Raw genomic sequence first — 17876 nt, forward strand, 5'->3', positions numbered from 1 at the left:
TCCAGGTCCTATTCTCCTAACTCCAAAAGAAGGATAATAGATGTTTGGCAACCAAACCTGGAAACCTCTGCAAAATCATCCAAAATAGCTCAAGTGAGCCCTTAACAATTCAGTCCCTTAAGACCTCAAACCCACTCCAGGGAAAAGGAGCAGAGAATGGAAACAGGGAGAGGCAACCTTGAAGTACAGATTTTTGTAGTTCATCTACACAGGAAGGAAAATACGTTCTGAAGTTTCTCTCTCCAGAGAGCAAGACCAAGGCTACGAGAGGCTCAGAGAGGTGTGGAGGAAGGAGCTGTTGCCCACCCTCAATGGCAAAAGCAGGACAGGAGCAAAGCAAGGCAAAGCCCCCATCTTTATTATGAGCTGTAGATCTGGTCCCTTGTCCCTGGCATGAATTCCCTGGGAAGGAAATGAAGGTACCCTTTAATTGGCAGGAAGCCCAAGAAATAGCAAGTGCAATTCAATTAGAATTGGATTCAATCAAATTTAAGAAGAATTTTCAATCCAAACCAGAGCATCATTGAGGCAGCAGTTGACCAAAGCTCATTAGTTTGAGAGACCCCACAATCTCCCAATTAAAAACTTCCCCAGACCCCTCCCAGCCCCTACTCCATTTTACCATAAAAATAGGGAGAACTAAAATCTGTGCTCTCCAAGGCAAATTCAAACACTGGAAAGTTAATGGTGATAGAATAGCTCCTACATGACAAATTAGGAGCTAAGTCTTTTGTCCCTCTAAGGTTGTTGGTGCCGTCCTTCCTTCCAAGGTGCCTTTCCTGTAGAGTGACGTGTGCAAGAAACTCCATTGCACTGGTTTCAGCAGCCTCTTGCCGTGAATCAGATCTTTGCTGATGAAAGAAGGAAGAAAGTGTCCTGCCTCCCAAAGATCAACCAAGACAGGGCATGCACGCACACGCACACGTGCAAACACACACACACACACACACACACACACACACACACACTCTCTCCACCAAGGGCCCTATTTCCCAAAAACAACTTATTAATATAAAATAAAATCCTCCATTTACCAATTTTGAAAGGAAAGGCACCAATTTGCTTTGAGATTTGAGAACTAGCCCAGTTGGTTATTGCTTTCTGCTGCCAGACCCATCTTTGCTCAGAAAGTAAGGAGAAAACAAGGACCAGATCATGTAAAAAAAAAAAAAAAAAAATCCAATGTGTGAGAACTTTTCCAAATAGACCTTTTTTTAGCAATTCTCAATCTAATTCTAATTGCTACACACTATTAAACTGAATGTATCATTTAACTTTGATTATCAACTGGATTTTGTGTATTTTTTATTTCCATTTTTTGTTTTTGTTTAACCAAAAGGGCAGCCCCCAGGACATTTTCTTGTGTCTGGAATCCATATTGGCTCCACAGGGGAAACGAACCTTCCCTAAATTAGAAATCCTTCCAGGCATGCTAACAGTGGCAGGGTAAACTCTAGCAGTGAGAACAGAGATGGAGGCAATTATATCTGTGATCCATGTCAGTAGAGTACTGGTAAATAGTTAACAGTTGGTTCTCTGGGGAGAAAGCCCTGGTCTTTAGCATCTGCCAAATTCCATGGTGTAAATATTCCCAACATGGGTGATTCTCAAGCTACCAAAAAAACATCACTGAAGCCAGAGATGGGAAGAAACATACACAATTGGCTCTCAGGACCCAGTGTGGGTGAGTGGGCTCTGGCACCTCACTGGTTCAAGTACCTTGAATCCCCTAAAGAGCATTCTCAGATATATATATTTTTTAATTTGCCACATAATACTGGGTTGATGAATACTGAAAATGCATATTCCATAATAATTGGAGAGTTTTTAGTTACTGTTTTGGAGGGGTTTTCAGGTCTTTGGAGACCAATTGTTATAAAAAGGCAAAGTCTGTGATCATGTTGTAGGGAAATGGACTTCACTCATTCCTTTAGACTCAGGCATGTCAGTGTCTCTTCTATCTATGAAGACAACCTGGGCTGACTAGAGAAGGCTGTCGGTGGAAAGCAGGGGCATGCGGGCAGGGTTATAAGAGCGACGCCACCTCTCCTTCCATGCCTGATCCTTCTCTGTGCTCTCCGCCCTGCCCACCCTCCTTCTTTCACCAGAGAGTTTTCCAAAGAGAGGGAGAAGGCCAAGGCTCGGGGAGACTTCCAGAAGCTAAGAGAGAAACAGCAGCTGGAAGAAGATCTCAAAGGCTACCTGGACTGGATCACTCAGGCAGAAGACATCGACCCTGAGAACGAGGACGAAGGCATGGATGAGGAGAAGCCCCGAAACAGTGAGCAACCATCTTTGTCTTTGGGCTAAGTTGTAGGAGAGAGAGGAGACAGCAGCAGGTCAACCAAAATATGTTTACTACAAACCTTTCTTTACAGCCCCTACTTGGTCTTCCTGGAGCAACATTTGTCTCATTGATTGCAATCATTTGCTGCTCATAGGAATTAGTCACAGATGGGAAATAATTGCCATCGGTCTATAAAACCTCATATTCCTTTTAGAATCTTTGATCTGATAAAACAGTTAGGGTTTGCTAAGGCAATTCTCAATTCTCTTTAAAAAGTCTTTTTTTTTTTTTTTAACCTCCTCCTGACTCCATCTCTTTAGGCAGGGGAGCAGGCTTCCTGCTCTTGGTTTGTTCAAAAAGAACAATTTCCCCCAAGCAGCTACCTGGTAAGCTTTATACCTGCATAGTATTCTCTCCAAACTTGCCATAGACTTCCAAGCACCATTGAGCTTTCTCATAGGAAAAGGAGTCAAAAGTTTCTTTTAAGTAGGTTAGATTCAAGGAGCTGGGGAAGTGCTAAATGGGAAGATTGGAGGAATCCCAGAGGAATGTGACAGAATACAATTAGATTACAGAAATGGAGCCAAATCCCTTCCTTCGGGGTTTCACATGGCAGGTTGTTGAATAGGCTACAGCTAGGATAGAAATGAAAGTGATAGATGTATTAACTTGCAAGTAGATTCAAGATGATGAATCATGGAAATTCAGCCCCTTATCAAAGTAGCCCAGTGGTTCTCAAAGTGTGGTCCCTGAACCAAGCAGCAGCAGCAGCAGCACTTAGGAACTTGTTAGAAATGCAAACTCTTGAGCCCCTTCCCAAACCCACTAACTGGGAAATTGCAGGGTAGAAGCCCAGTAGCTATATGCTGGTTAACACCTCCTCCAGGTGATTGTGATGGGCAGTAAATCGGAGAACCACTGGGTTAGCTCTAAGGGTTCTATGTACCTCCTTTGACCTTGAACTCAGTGACTCTAACTAACATTCCTACTCTTTATGTGTGCAGTTTCTTTTGTTTTACATGTTTAAACAGGTACATTTCTGTACTCTACAGTAACCCAAACAGTTCCTAAACACAGGGCATTTAGAATAGTCAAGGAACCAAGCAGATTAAAAAGGTAACCAGGATATTTGATGGACCCATGCAAGTAAGGGTAGGAAGCCAGAAATTTTTCTTTAGCCAGGAGAGAGACAAAGAGAGCCAGCAGAAGGAAAAGGAAGAGAAAGAGGATTGCCAGGGATGTTAACAGAACAGAATTTCTGCTCCCTCATTTCAAAGATTGATTTAATAAATCTGTCAACTACTCCCTTTCTGATAACTCTGCTCAAGGTACAAATACAAAATTAAAACACATAAATAACAAGGGACTGGTAACAACGTAATTTAATAACTTAAGGAAGCCTTCATGCTCGACTAAGTAGTTTGCAAGTTGGAAGATGGGGCCTTTGATGGATTATAACAATGAGCAACGATGCCACTGAGGGTCTTTCTGGAAAAATGCCTGACAGTTTCTATTACATTGTTGATGGAAATGCAGGGTAGTTGATTAGTTTGTGGCACTGAGTGTATGGTAAATAAATAAATTGGCCTGTGGGCCACAGAGAGGCTTACCTCTCCAACACAGGAATTGCTGTTTCAGCTCCTCACTTTACTCACACTCAAAGTGGAACCTCTAGCTTGTGATTATTTTTCTTAACAGTTGTTATTAAAAACACACAATACCCATGACTTGCTTAGCAGCCAATTGCCATCTACAGAAACATGGTATTCTGCTCTCTGCCTAAAGCCAGGCTTCCACAGGGATGTGTGCTGCTTCTCCATTTTGCCCACCAGAAGAACAAATTCCAAGGAGAGCTTCTAGCATGCAGTATTCCTTGCTGCAGCAACAGATCATACCGACAAGGTCCATCTACCCAAATTTCTGGTCTGGCTCTGAGAACAGCATAATGAACAATTTACCCCAATAGACAGAGTCTCTGCCAAGATTTTCGTAAATATGGATAGATCAGACTTTGGAGGCTGTTGTTCCTCTCCCATGCTTCCTTATGGCTGGAGAACCTTTTGGGTCTGCTTCTTGTCCTCAGCCAGCCTTGTCTTTGGAGGACTGGAATGGGAGCCTGGCTCCTTCTTGAGTGGAAATGCTGGTGGGACAGTTCCAGGGGGAGGGACAAGGGAATGAAGTTCCAAACAAACTAGGTTATGGAAAGTAGACATGATGAAATGGAACGTGAGACTTAGGAATAAGTCCAGGAAAAGAGTCCAAACAATGGTGTCTACTGGGGAAGTCCAATTAAAAGTAGAGTCAATCCGATTTCATTATTAAGGAATCAGAAGCCTAAGAGACTTACAGAAAAGGCAAGAATGTGGCTTGGAAATGATATTCTTAGCCTCAGAACTTCATATTCTGCCCTTTGAAATAAATACAAGAGGAGAAATTCTGCTACAAACTAGATGTATGTTTTAATTAGTGTAGTATCTTAGCCTTTGAAATCGCTGAAAGATTACAGGATGGTATATTTGTCAGTTCTTTTCAGCTAAAAAATGAAGTAGTCTTTTAAGGCAAAAAGGTATCATCACCTCATTGTGGCTCTGGTGACTACTTTTGACCCCATAGTGTCCCTGACGCATGTACCAGATGTCTCTGATATAAGGCACTGGGAAGCAGAGCTGGCTACAGTGGAGGGACAGCCCAATGACACATCACTGCATGGTGGCTGAGCACACCTACGCATAGCCCAAGTATTCAGCTTTCCTAGGAAAAGCTAAAGGAACTAGTAAGGAAGTAGAAGAAACAGGAGTTGGAAGACAATAGAGAAAAAGCATTAAAAGTTGGGAGGCATTTTTCTAAATGAGTAAAAGAAGGGGCCAATAACTATGTATAATTTCTAGTTCATCCATCCACCTACCCTTGAAAGGTCTGCTCTTTGCCAGACACTTCTCTAGGCACTTGTGATATAGCAATAAAACACAGCGGTCAAAAATCCCTGCCCTACCCTGGGGAGACAGACAATACATTAAATAGTATGTCAGAGAGTGAGGAGTACCATGGAGAACGATGGAAGTGTGGATGGGCCTAGCAGTGTCAAGAGGTTATATAATGTTAGATGGGGGCAACCAGGAAAGGTCTCACTGAGAAGGTGGCATTTGAATAAAATTTGAAGGCAGTAAGGAAAGGAACCACATAGATATTTGCAAAAAAAAATGTTCCAGGCAGAGGGAAGGCCAATGAAAAGACCTTGAGGCAGAAGCATGGATGGGGCATCTGAGAACAGAGAGAGGCTAATGAGGCTGAAAAGGAGGGAAAGAGGCAGAGTGACAGGCAACAAGGTCCAGGGGCACCCAGGAGGATTTGGTGTAACTTGTGAGAACATGGATGTTAGCTAGAAGAAAGCCAAGTAGACTTTGGAGGTTTTGAGCAGAAAAGTCACATGATCTGAGGTGCATTTGATAGGGACCCCTGGCTGCCACGTGCTGAAGTGTTGAGTGGAATGGAGGTGGCAAGGGTGGGTCTGGTCGGGAGGCTGCCACCTTGAAAGATGATGGTGCCTTGTCTCAGCCAACGTGGAGGTAATAAGATCAGAATTCAGGGTGGCATCATTCACTGAGATATTGGGTTTGGGATGTGAGAAAGAGAGAAATCAGGCATTTTCCAAGGTGATGTAAGAATGGAATTGTTGCTTGGCATAGGGAAAATATGAGTAGAGTAGGTGTCAGTATAGGAATAGGGGGAAAGGCATCTCGGACCTTTAAGTTTAAATGCCTAGGAGACTTCCAAGTGGAGATGTTGAGTGGGTGATTGGGAATAAACCTATGTCCTTGGTTAACATCTGGGACTGGATTATACTTTGGGGGCATTGACAACACACACAAGATGTTGAAACCCATATGTCTGCATGAGATACCAGGGAGTAAATGAGATGAGGTCTAAGAACCGACAGCAGGGCCCCACCAATGTTTGGGATTTGGGGTCATGGGCAAGAATCAGCAAGAAAGAGTCCAGAGAGGTAGGAAGGAAAACAGAGGAAGGAGTGTCAGTGCTGCCAAGAGATCAAGTAGGATGAGGACTAGAAACTGTTGCACTTAGCCATGTGGGGATCCATAGGCCCTTGACGAGAGCTGGTTGGTGGGCTGTTGGGGCGACAGCTTCATGGCAAGTCAGTGTCTCACATCACAAGTCTCTTGATTTGCATCTTCCTAGGATGGCATTAAGCATTGCTCTGCAGCCTTCCTGTTTGGTTGGCATGGCCTTGCTGCCCGCCATCTGAGGAGTCAGGCCCTCCGGAGAAAGAAGGGAAGAAAGCGAAACTCATATGATCCATTCAGCATGCCAGTGGCCCTGGGAAGGCAGTGAGTTGGAGCCCAGCCCTTCAATGTGTCCCTATCTACAACTGTATCCGCATTGGGCCTTTCTACTGCAACTGGTCATAGAACCCCCCCCCCCAATAAAAAGTAAAAACATGATACTCAAGAGACATTTCAGGATCAAAAAGACAGAAGAACAGCTAGAGAAGGGCACGTCACTGTTGTCCTCCATGCAGCTTCCAATGTGGGGCAGCCCCTGGGTTTTGGTCTCCAAGCCCCGATTTTTGTCTGGGTAAACACTAGAACAGTGTGGAGTCTCAACTCTGTAGTGGCTGCCACTCTCCTCCCTCCCAACTGCTAGGAGCATCCCTTTTGAAGGCATCAATTGCAAAACTATCGCTGTGGCACAGGGTTCAATATCATCAATAGAGAGCACTACTCCAAGGGACAGGGTCCATTTTCTGGTTCCAATATTGAATCTGATTAAAGGCCAGGCATTAGAGGGAGAAACTGGAAAGAAAGAGAATTTCTTCTTTCTTTTTCCTCCTCAAGATCAAAAAATGCATGTATTAAATCTATCCATATGGGAATCTCTCTCTCTCTCTTTCTCTCTCATGTCATTTAGACAATTTAAATGCAGCCCCAGCCTTCCAAAGCTTGCAATATAAGACAGACATTTATGTGAATGAGCATATAAAAGACAGACAGACGGTAGAACCAAAACATTGAATTTCCACATAGATAAGCAATATTAAATATTTATACTGGTGGTGTTCAGTCACGTGACTTGGGAGCCACTTTGGCAATCATCATTAACCAACAGAGCCACATGACTGCTGCATGCCCTGCAGAGTCTAGGATAATGTATTATAGAAAAACAGAAATTTGAGGGCTTATGAGAGCTGCAGGTTGCCCACAAAAAGGCCCCATGTGGCTTGCAAGTAGGAATCTGAATATCACTGATTTACATTATATGTGTGTCAAGGGCATGTGCATAGTTATTTGATCTTTTTTTAAATTAATGAATACAGTCAGTATTCCTCTGGACCTAGCTCCTGGCCAGGGGTAGCTGGATGATTCCTAAGACATAACCTTAGGAATCATCCAGCTCAGATTGCGTGAGAAGAAACACTAACATTCATTTTTCCCCTTGATTCTCTTCTTCCTAGCGGTGTTAAGTGATAGTGCTTTACAGGGCCAAACTGACCCCATGCCACTCAGTGAGGGCAGATACCCTTGTGCAGATCCCAGATATAGCTCCTGTAACTTCCCATAACTCTCAGCTGGTCCTAATCAGAGCCCTATGCCTCTGGAAAGTTGCCTTCGGGATCAGGTGAGAAAACTGGAGCAAAGATGGAAAATAATCACCTGTTCCTCCCATGCTCCCCTCCCTACCTCCACTGTGAATCAGAGAAAACATTCAGCATTTGTTTTTTGGGGATTGACTAACTTGGGAAGGGAGGGGGCAGGGGGTTAGCAAGGATGGTGGAATGTGATGGACATCATTATCCAAAATACATGTATGAAAACACGAATTGGTGTGAACATACTTTATATACAACCAGAAATATGAACAATTGTGTTCTATATGCATAATAAGAATTGTAATGCATTACACTGTCATTAATTTTTTAAAACTCAACTAAAAATTTAAAAAAAGAAAAGAACCACCTGAGCTAATTATTAGAAAAGTCAGCACTCTAGCCCAGGTCTTCTCATTCCCCATCCAGGACTGCCCACCACACTTTGCTGCACCTCAGATACCCACAGGCACTCTCCCTTTGTGCTGTACCCTGAAAAAGGCAGTGATTAATGAGTGGGGTTAGCTATAACTGGGGTTCTGCAATGAAACTATTTCATGGATTCTTCTGGTAGTAATTAATACCCATGGGCAGGCTCCCATGGACTTAGTATTTTGTTCCATACCTCACTAGGGGGTCATGCATGACAAGGATCTTGGAGGGTGTTTTTTCATGAGTAGCACATCTGCCTTTGGAGCACTGTCTGGCTGATGTGCTCTCTGGCCCCAGGGAGTGGCAGAAGAGCTACCTGAAAGGCCATGTTGAGTGTGCAGTAAGAAGAAGGCACACCAACCCAGTCTCAGTGGACTGCTACACGTTTTCTAAAGCAAAACCCACCAGCCTTGGGCAAGGCTTCCTAATTTGAAGCTGTCAGGAAACCATGATGATCTTCTTGTTGAATGACAGCTGTATGCTTCTGGAGAAGTGGGAGGTGAAAGCCACACAGCAGTTTGACAGGAGATTTTTATGGCCTGCCTGCCACCAGCATTAGGTTAGAATAACTGTACCTGACTGTTCGCCAAGTCCTCAGTTAACAAAGGCTCTGTATCCTTTAAGAAGACACCTGCTGGGCTGGGGTTGTGGCTCAGGGGTAGAGCGCTTGCCTAGCACGTGCAAGGTGCTGGGTTAGATTCTCAGCACCACATAAAAATAAAGGTATTGTGTCCAATTACAACTAAAAAAATATTTTTAAAAAATAAAAAGGAAGACACCTGCTCTCAAGACAGAGGGAAGCTCTGCATCTGTACAGAGCCCAGGGCCACATGATGAGGACACAGAGAGAAAAGAGAGGCAGTCTGGACACTGATATCAATGCTCACAGGGCTGTGTCTTTAGGGACATGTCCCAAGTCAAAAAATAATCAGCCCAACAAACTCCAGAATATAAATGATTATATTTATGGTGAAGAACATAGTCAACACCAGCTGTAAAAGGTACCAGAAGAAGGATTCTCACACCCTTTTTGGATGTCTCACTGTTGTTGTCTAGTGTCTGCGGTGAGCATGAAGCCAGCATGGAGGGGGCTGTGGAGCAGCAAAGTCTAACCTGGTGCTATGCAGATAACATTGTGGTTTCTCAGGGACACAAGCTTACAAGGGAGTCACCAGGACTTCTGCTGTGGTTAAAGGGGGAGAGTGGGCAGCTGTGTTCCTGGGGTTACTGGCCAGCCAACCACCCATCAGGGGACAGAACAAGCAGGCTGTGGGTTCTTGAAGAGCCAAGTGTGGATGCAAGTCCTTGACAGGAAGCAGAGCTTGGAAGGCCTGTCTTCTCCTGTGTCTGGAAGGGCCTTCTGGCCAGGATCTCTGCCCAAATCAGCATCTCCCCAGCTCACTTCTCTCTCCAATGGCTTCCCAGTTACCCAGGCTGCCGCTCCTTCTCTGCCTCCCCTGTTCTCTTCCTTCCTCCCGCTTCTGTGATGCCCCCATAGTTAAACAACTCCTACAGTCCATCCGTCACCAAGTCTTACCAGTCCACTTGCCCACTTGAAACGTCCCTCTCATCCATTCCCTCCCTCCTCTCTACTTCTCTTCCCCTGAGCTGGTAGTTACCTCACTAGAGCCCTGCCCTCCAGCCACCTCCCACATAACCTGGGTGGTGTAGTCCAATTAATATTTCCAGAGCTGACCATGTTGTTCTTGCTTAGAAACTATGAATGTCTCTCCGTGGCTATAGAATAAAGTTGGAACATGTTCCTTCAGTATCCCAAGCATTTCTGGTCTGTCCCAGCCAATAACTTGGACCCTGTCACTCACTTCTTCCGTGCAATCAAACCGGTCTGTGTCCTGCTTTGCAAACCTGCCAGCTACTTTCTTGTTTCTGGGCCTTTGTTCATTTTTCCTCCCTCTGTTTGGAACACCCTCTTTCTCCTTGCTTCACCTCACTTGTTTCTCCCACACTCCCAGCCCCTCCCTCTCAGGACAGGCACTACCAGAGCCTGGGAAACCTTCTTCCCCCCTGGCCTATGCGATGGGGATGTCCCAGCCTTCTTGTCATATAGAAAGCTCTTAGGGGCAGAGAATATGCTCACTCACTTCTTATTCACAGTTCTAGTCTGTCTCCAGGATGCTGATTTTTATTTAACAGACTTCCCTCCCCAAATCATACTGGATTGAAATGAATCCTCTTTGGAGCCAGAAAATTGGGGTTTTATAGCCTTGCATCTGGTTGGCCTTTGTCTCAGTCATACCATCATGCCTCTCAGAGAGGGTATTGTAGTTGACAGTGTGGGTGGAAATGACTTCAGGTTGAGAAAGTAGGCCTAGAGGAATGGTGGGAAGGTATTAGAATAATGGATCCATTAGAAGAGAAAACTGGGTGGTCAATGAAGTAAGGGGAAGAATCTTTCTCATCCCTGCATCTTCTCCTCAAGGAGCCGTCATGGTTTTATAACTTGTGTGGAGTCAGTGTTAGGTTCTGAGGTTCCATGGCAGACACAGAGAAGGCTTCTGTGGGCTCTCAGGCTAGAGGGCAGAAGCAGGATGGGCAGGGGCAAGAGAGGAGATGCATCTCTTACTTTCAATGGAAGGAGGGGAAGTCATAGGTTATCTCATTTAAACTTTCTCAAGATCATATCATGTGGGTTCTTTTAGCCCTATTTTGTAAATGGGAAAACTAAGAAAGCTAACCTGTTTATGTTACACATAAACAGTTGCATTTAGGTAGGCCTAGACCTTAAGCTCAGTACTTCTAACTCCATATCCCCTCCTGGGACCCCCAAACGCTAAGATTCCTAAGTGACCAGAGGCTCAGAGGTGATTCCCTTGTAGCATTCCACAATCCTGAATTTTCAGAGATAGACTCTATCACATTCCTGGTGGTATAGTGCCATGGCAGGATCTTGGGTGGTCAGGTGCCTGGAACACCCATTCCTGGAGCAATTGGATTCATCAACACACTCCTCTACTGAAACCCAAAAGGAGAGACCATATAATTGATAAATCTCCTTCCAAAAAAAGACAATCTCCTAAACAAATGGCTCTTGAGCTCAGTGAACTTTTTTTTGCCTTGAGCAAGATACCATCACCTCCTTTCTTGCTTCAAACATAGTTCTTTCTTTGGTGCTAAGGATTGAACCCAGCACCTTGCACATTCTAGGCACACCCTGTACTACTGAGCTCTATCCCTGAGCCCCTCATCTTTTATTTAAATCAGATTCATGCCCCATTATATTATAATTTAAAATGAGTTTTTCCTACTGCCTTCTCCCTTACTCTATTTACCTCCTTTTCTTCATCCATCCTGATTTGCATATTGGACTACGCAAGGGGCTGATATATAGAAACCCTGGAGAAGTCTTTGACAAATGAGTCTGCCCATGCCCTCTTTGACTTGCCCAGGGTAGGGACCCAATGAAATTCTGAATTTATTTTAATTTGGTGCTTTTCAAACAGATCCACACACCCGGGGGCTGAAAGTAGCTCAGCAGAGGACTTGAAGGGGAGATGAATCAGCCTACATTTCCCTTTGATCCATTTTCTCCCATAACCAGTGCTCAGCCCCAAAACAGAGCCACCCACAACACAGTTACCCTTAGCTCCCACCCACCCCACCCTCCCTTTCACACAAACACTGGGGGATAAAAAGCCCATGCTACATCAAGATGCATGATCTGTCAGAAGGCCGTTAGCGGAGGAGAGTGACAGCTCCCATATTTCTCATTGCTTGCTGATGTGGAAAATCGTCATCTGGTAATGGAGAGAAATCAGCCACATACAGAATTTCCATCATCCAGGAACATGGCCTGGGAAGCTGATTCAGGATCCATGGAACTCTGGAGCCAGTGGAAAGAGCACAGAAACAGGAATGATTGGCCTCAGAGTAGTAGATAGTGTTTGGAGAACCGCCTGGAATTATATATATTCCCAATTGTCCCATTTCCTGGAGAAGGACATGGGTACATTCATTCACCATGTATTTAAGTACCAGCCAGGCACACAGAATACCAAGATAGATAAGCACAATCCCTGTCCCAAGGGGATTCACAGCCCAGGTAAGGAGTCAGATGCTTGACAAGACAATGAAGGTATGAGCAAGGAACTGGAGAGCAGCAGAGGAGAGAAGACAGAGTTTGCAGGAGGGAGGGACCGCCAGCCCAAAGGATGACTCTGGGTGGTGCCATATGGATCAGGATGGGCAACCTATTTTAATAGGCACCCCCCAAATCAAATCTCGGACCCTTAATACCCCACAGTTCAATGTCATTTGGGCATTGGTGGGAGGGAAGCTGAGCCCCACATAGTCTTCAGGGACCATGGCTGCTTCTTTCTCATGGCTCTGTCACCCTGAGCCTCACTGCACCCTCTCTATCCAGCCAGTAGAAGAGGGAATATGGAGGGTACTGGAGGATTTAGAAACCAGGCCTGGGAGTGTGGGCATCCCTCCTGTCCATACTCCACTGCCCGGGACAGTTACCAGCTCCATCTAACTCCCAGGGAGACTGTGAAACTAAGTGTCCATGAAGCAAGAGACATTCTAAACTGAAGGGGCTGCATACCAAAGCTGTAGAAGCAATGTAAGTTTAAAAAGAGGAAGAAAAATGGAAATGCACATGTTCAGAGTAAGTCTGATTTAGGGTGCTCAGAGATAAGCCAAAGTTCAGGTCAGAAGGGAAGATTGATACGGGGTCCCAACAGCCTCAGATTTGTACTTTACACTGTGGATAAGTAGATCTACCAAAGAGATTTAAGCAGAGGAAGGGAAGATTCACTGTCAGAAGGTCACTGTGTGGCTAAGAGTGGACAATGGGTTGGAAGGAGAGAGAAGCTGGAGGCAGGGAACTCAGTCTAGAGGATGATAAGACTGAATGAGAGTCCACAGACAAGAAGTGGGTTGGAAAGGTGCCCTACACCCCCTAGGACAGAGTCTCTGAAATGAAGAGCTCCTACTTTTTCAGCAGCGATGGCCCCTCTGAAGGACTCTTCCTGAGAGTTGGTTTGTCCTGTCTGCTTACTGGGGAGAGTCTGTCCTGGCCCTTTGCCTCTAGCTATTTAAAGGCCTGTTTTCTATCCATGACTACAAACATACTAATACTTACCCGAAAGGTGCACATGAAGAATCCCAAATGATTCTACCTGCTGTCAAGATTAAGTGGCCTTAAAAAAATTGAGAAAAACCTCAAACTTGGGAGTTGATAGCACCATCCTTCAGGATCACATCATCAAAAAGAAATATGCATGCCTCTGGTAAAAGTCTTCATGTCTCCAGAGAAGATTTATGCTCCCATGTAATAGGAAAGATTTTGTCCTCTTAAATAACCATAATACCTGCCATAAGCACAAGACTATTCATCATTGTGACCACTCTCTATTGAAGCCACACAGTTAGAAGGCCTGAAGCCTGGTCAGAAACAACAAAATCTGCATAAAGGAGTTGCTGCATAAAAGAGGTGGCCCCTTGAGGGATGTATGGAATGCTTCAAAACAGAGGGCAAGTGGTTGTGCTGGGGGGGTGACAGTGGGGAGAGGAGGACCAGCTGCAGAGAGGAGGACTGGCACACTGACATATTATTATCTCTCTCTACCCTGTGCCAGTCCCTGAATCCCTTCTTCAGCCACATGGATGGCTCCATCACAATTTGAAAATCCCAGATCCTAAACCCCTAGGAGACAAAGGTTTCCCCAGGTCACTGATTCTGTCCCTCAACCTCCAGTCAAACCAGATGGCCTCCATCCATGCCTTACCTGTGTCAGGGCTGTTGTAGTTAAGCTAGGTATCTGAGGTATCGTGCCAGGGCCCCATCTGCCATCAGACTGAATTGATCTCCCAGCCGACAATGTTCCAAATTCTGTTTCTCATGGAGATATGTGCAGATTGCAATACTGTCCCTGGAAAAATCCTGGGACATGATCAAAGAAGCATAAATGGGAGCTTGGCAAGGGCCTCCACAGGAGAATGGGCAGTTTTGCTCCTTTCCAAACAAACACCTGACTTGAACCTAAACTTGGATTTCAATTAAAAGGTCAATAATGTGTCCCCTCTTGCTCCTGGTTTGCATTCACTAGCTGGACCCACACCTCTAGTGATAGTCAGAACTGCTCTTTCTAAAGGAAAAGATGAGCAGGAAAAAACATGAGAGACCCTGAGTCTCAAAATTCCATCCATGAATGAATGGTCTCTAGCGAGGTCATCATGAACAGAGCCAAAGAGTAGGGTGTCCTATTCTACAGGGTATCTCCAGATCCCTAAGAGAAGAAAAAAGTGTCAGCCTTTTACTTAATCCTAAAAGTGTACATTAATTGTAACTTAATTTCTATTAATTCTTCTAGACTTCTAAGAATTAGGCTTACATTATATTCATTCATCAGACTGACCAGAATCTGCCCATCAAAAACCTTCAGAAGTCATTTGCTAGACAGATAAGCTTTGATAACAGAAATTTAAAGGTTTGTCATCCCACCCCCCAACATATATATATTTGAATTCTGTAAGGTTCTTCAGAGTTTTGCCTTATTTTACCAAGAAAGTAAAAACATTATGACATTTTTTAGTATTCTTAAGTGTCTAGAAAGATGAGCTCTGGCTCCTCCCTAAGTCATGCTCTAAAAATTATTTACCAAGCCTGAGGTGGCTCTGACCCACAAACCCTAGGTCTTATTCTGAGGACTTTCATGTGCATGAATGCAGCACACCAAGATGAGAGTCAAGTGCAACCAAAAACACAGGCCAAAACCATTGAATTCTTGTTGCTGCACTGAGCCTGGCCTGTGCCTTTTGCTTGGGAGTGATAGAATAGATTTGTCCTCCATGACTCACTGACCAGGTAAAGAGCCTTAATTATATGCTTGGCAGTCTGGCTTTCAGGGGACAAGCCTTTGTTTACCTTCTTGTTTCCAAGCTTCAAAACAGTTGGTCCATCCATTATCTCCTGCCACTAACTTGAGATATGATAATAGTATCTAATGTCAGACCAGTTCTTATGTTAACAAAATCCTGACAAACACAGAATACACCCATACACACAGACATGCACTCCCCCTGCACATACACCAAACACAGGGGCAAGGAGAAACGAAGGGCCTCTTTCATGTCAGAAATGTTCAGAGCTAGAGTCTTGTATTTATTAGTATCTGCTAAAGTCAGCTGGGTCTGGCTAGAGTGGAAGATTGGTGTGGAATTTGCTCTGCTCAAAAGAGGCAGGAAAAAAAAAAGACACCTGCAGCCCCCTGACGGAGGGCATCTGCTTGGCATGAAAAGTGGAGTCAGTGGTAGAAGGTCTTGTCCTGTTAGACCCACGACTCCTTCTGCCCCTCTGCATTGACGAGAAAGTTAAGAGGTCGGTTGCCAAAAATCAGGCAGAGACCCTAGTTTTCCATCAAAAAGATCTCAAGCTTTAACAAAAACTACAGAGCTCCTTTTTTAAATTAATTATTCTAAAGATATATATGACAGTAGAGTGTATTTCGGCATATTATACATACATGGAGTATAACTTCCTATTTTGTGGTTGTACATGATATGGAGTTTCACTGGTCATATATTCATATAGGAACATAGGAAATTTATGTCCAGTTCATTCTCCTGTCTTTCCTATTCCCATCTCCCACTTCCCTTCATTCCCCTTTGTCTACTCCTCTAAACTTCTATTCTTCCCTCCCCGCGCCCCCTTACTGTGTGTTAGCTTCTGCATATCAGTTCAGCCTTTGGTTTTGGGGGATTGGCTTATTTCACTTAGTATAATAGTCTCCAGATCTATCCATTTACCAGCAAAACTAAAGCCATTCTTTTTTATGACTGAATAATAGTGCATTGTGTATATATACTACATTTTCTTTATCCGTACATCTGTTTCTTGAACTTGGTAGAAGGAATAAAATCATTTCTCTTAACTATAATTTCCATAATTCCTTAGTTTAGTCTTTTAATCCATTAAGTCATACCCCTTGATTGGATGAGCTGAGAGTACAGAAATGTGAGGTGAAAGACCCTCATCTCTATCTCCTAATAAGATGCTAGGGCTTGGGGTTTGAGCAGCCCCCTGGGTTGCAGTGGAATTAATAGGAGTCTGAGAAACCCAGGCAGCCAACCTTCCAGGATCCACTCAATGACCAGTCTGCAATTTGCCTCTCCCAGTTTCCCTGTTTGTGGAATAAAGATGTCATATAATTCAATTGCAAAATCCTTCCAGCTCTGGGTTTTGTTTCTGCAGCTCTAAATTTATATACATTAGCTTTATCCCTAGGAGTCTCAATCAAGCCTGGATCATTCTAGTCTATCAGACCCGAGAAATTCAACCAATTCTATTATCCTGACATCCCCAGACTCTTGGAATTGTACTGGGTCTCAAGCAGGACGGCCTGCATCCTGAAAGCCAGCTTGCTTTTCCAAAGATAATGTGCACACCTGTACATACACTGATCTCTGCACAGAAAGCCCAACCCTACCATCTGCCTTATGAACTGCTGCCCGCCTTCCAGACTCACCCTGGGCACCCCTCATCTTCTGCCTTCTCTACTCCTCCTGCCCAGCAGTGTTTCATTCCTTCGTTAGTCCTCCCAGAACACCTATCCAAACAAACACATATTGCAGTGACCTATTGTATCTATTTATTGATTTATCTCATACCATCTGCTGTGTTGTGTAGGGATTTTTGTTTTCCCAGCACCAACCCAGAGCCTGGTGCTTAGGCAGTTAGCGAATACTGGTTGCAAAAGGGGTGGGAAATTGGAAGGTAAGAATGAGGTCTTGGCTTGGAAGCCCTCAGAATCTCGCTGCTGGGAACAGATGACTTGGGTCTGCCTAGTCTCTATGTTAGATCTAAAACCAGATTGGGCCAGTTCTGGTCCAGCAGAGGCTATCTAATGAAGCAGACCTGCAAATTAAATTTCCATCTTCTATTCCTTGTCAACGTTTCTTTTCACTTCTAGGGTGGGACGGGACTCTTCAACCGTGTTTTTCTTTGTGCACTCTTCTCTACTCCCCTTTCTTCAAATATGTCTGGGGAAGTGTTGGAAATGCTCTTCAGTTTGTTCTATCTCACGAAGGCCAGCTAGCCAGCTAAGAAGAGCTGTCAGGAAACGGTTAAGAGAGGACCAAGAATAAATTCCTAGTTGGTTCTTTAGGACTGGAAAGCTGAATACATTTAAGCCTTGAAAAGGTCATTTCCCTTCAAAGGGGGCAGAGGTTTGATTTCATCCATTATGTGGTCTTCGCATAGTGCTCATTTCATTCACTGGCTGCGATGGAGACTTATGGAGTAAATGTTATCACAAGCTGAGACTTAATGAGATCTCAACTGTATCTCCTGGATGTAGTGGAAAGCAACCATTTTGTAATAAATAGAGAACAGCATCTAATTTGTAGATTCCTCTTTCCGTTGCTAAGTTTAATCAGATCAGTGAAACTGAAGGGAATTGTTGATAACAAAAATTATTTTCCATGTCTTAATCTGGCCAGGAAATATTACTCCTAATGGAAATGGCATGTTGCTCTGGCAGTGGTCCGGGATGACATTTGTCATTAGACTAACCCAATTGTTGCATATTGAAA

The 17876-nt window shown here is 44.2% G+C and overlaps 1 protein-coding gene across 25 annotated transcripts in view; it reads left to right on the top strand.

The window, feature by feature from the left end:
- Cacna1c (calcium voltage-gated channel subunit alpha1 C) overlaps window positions 1-17876 on the top strand; it is a 707547-nt gene that overhangs the window by 536446 nt on the left and 153225 nt on the right. For all 25 annotated transcript variants that reach the window (XM_076853983.1, XM_076853987.1, XM_076853986.1 and 22 more), the window contains one exon: window positions 2109-2281. In XM_076853983.1, coding sequence (XP_076710098.1) covers window positions 2109-2281 — 173 coding nt within the window. The remainder of the gene's footprint in view (window positions 1-2108; window positions 2282-17876) is intronic.

This window comes from Callospermophilus lateralis, chromosome 4, assembly GCF_048772815.1.
Source record: "Callospermophilus lateralis isolate mCalLat2 chromosome 4, mCalLat2.hap1, whole genome shotgun sequence".
In the NCBI taxonomy this organism is placed as follows: domain Eukaryota; kingdom Metazoa; phylum Chordata; class Mammalia; order Rodentia; family Sciuridae; genus Callospermophilus; species Callospermophilus lateralis.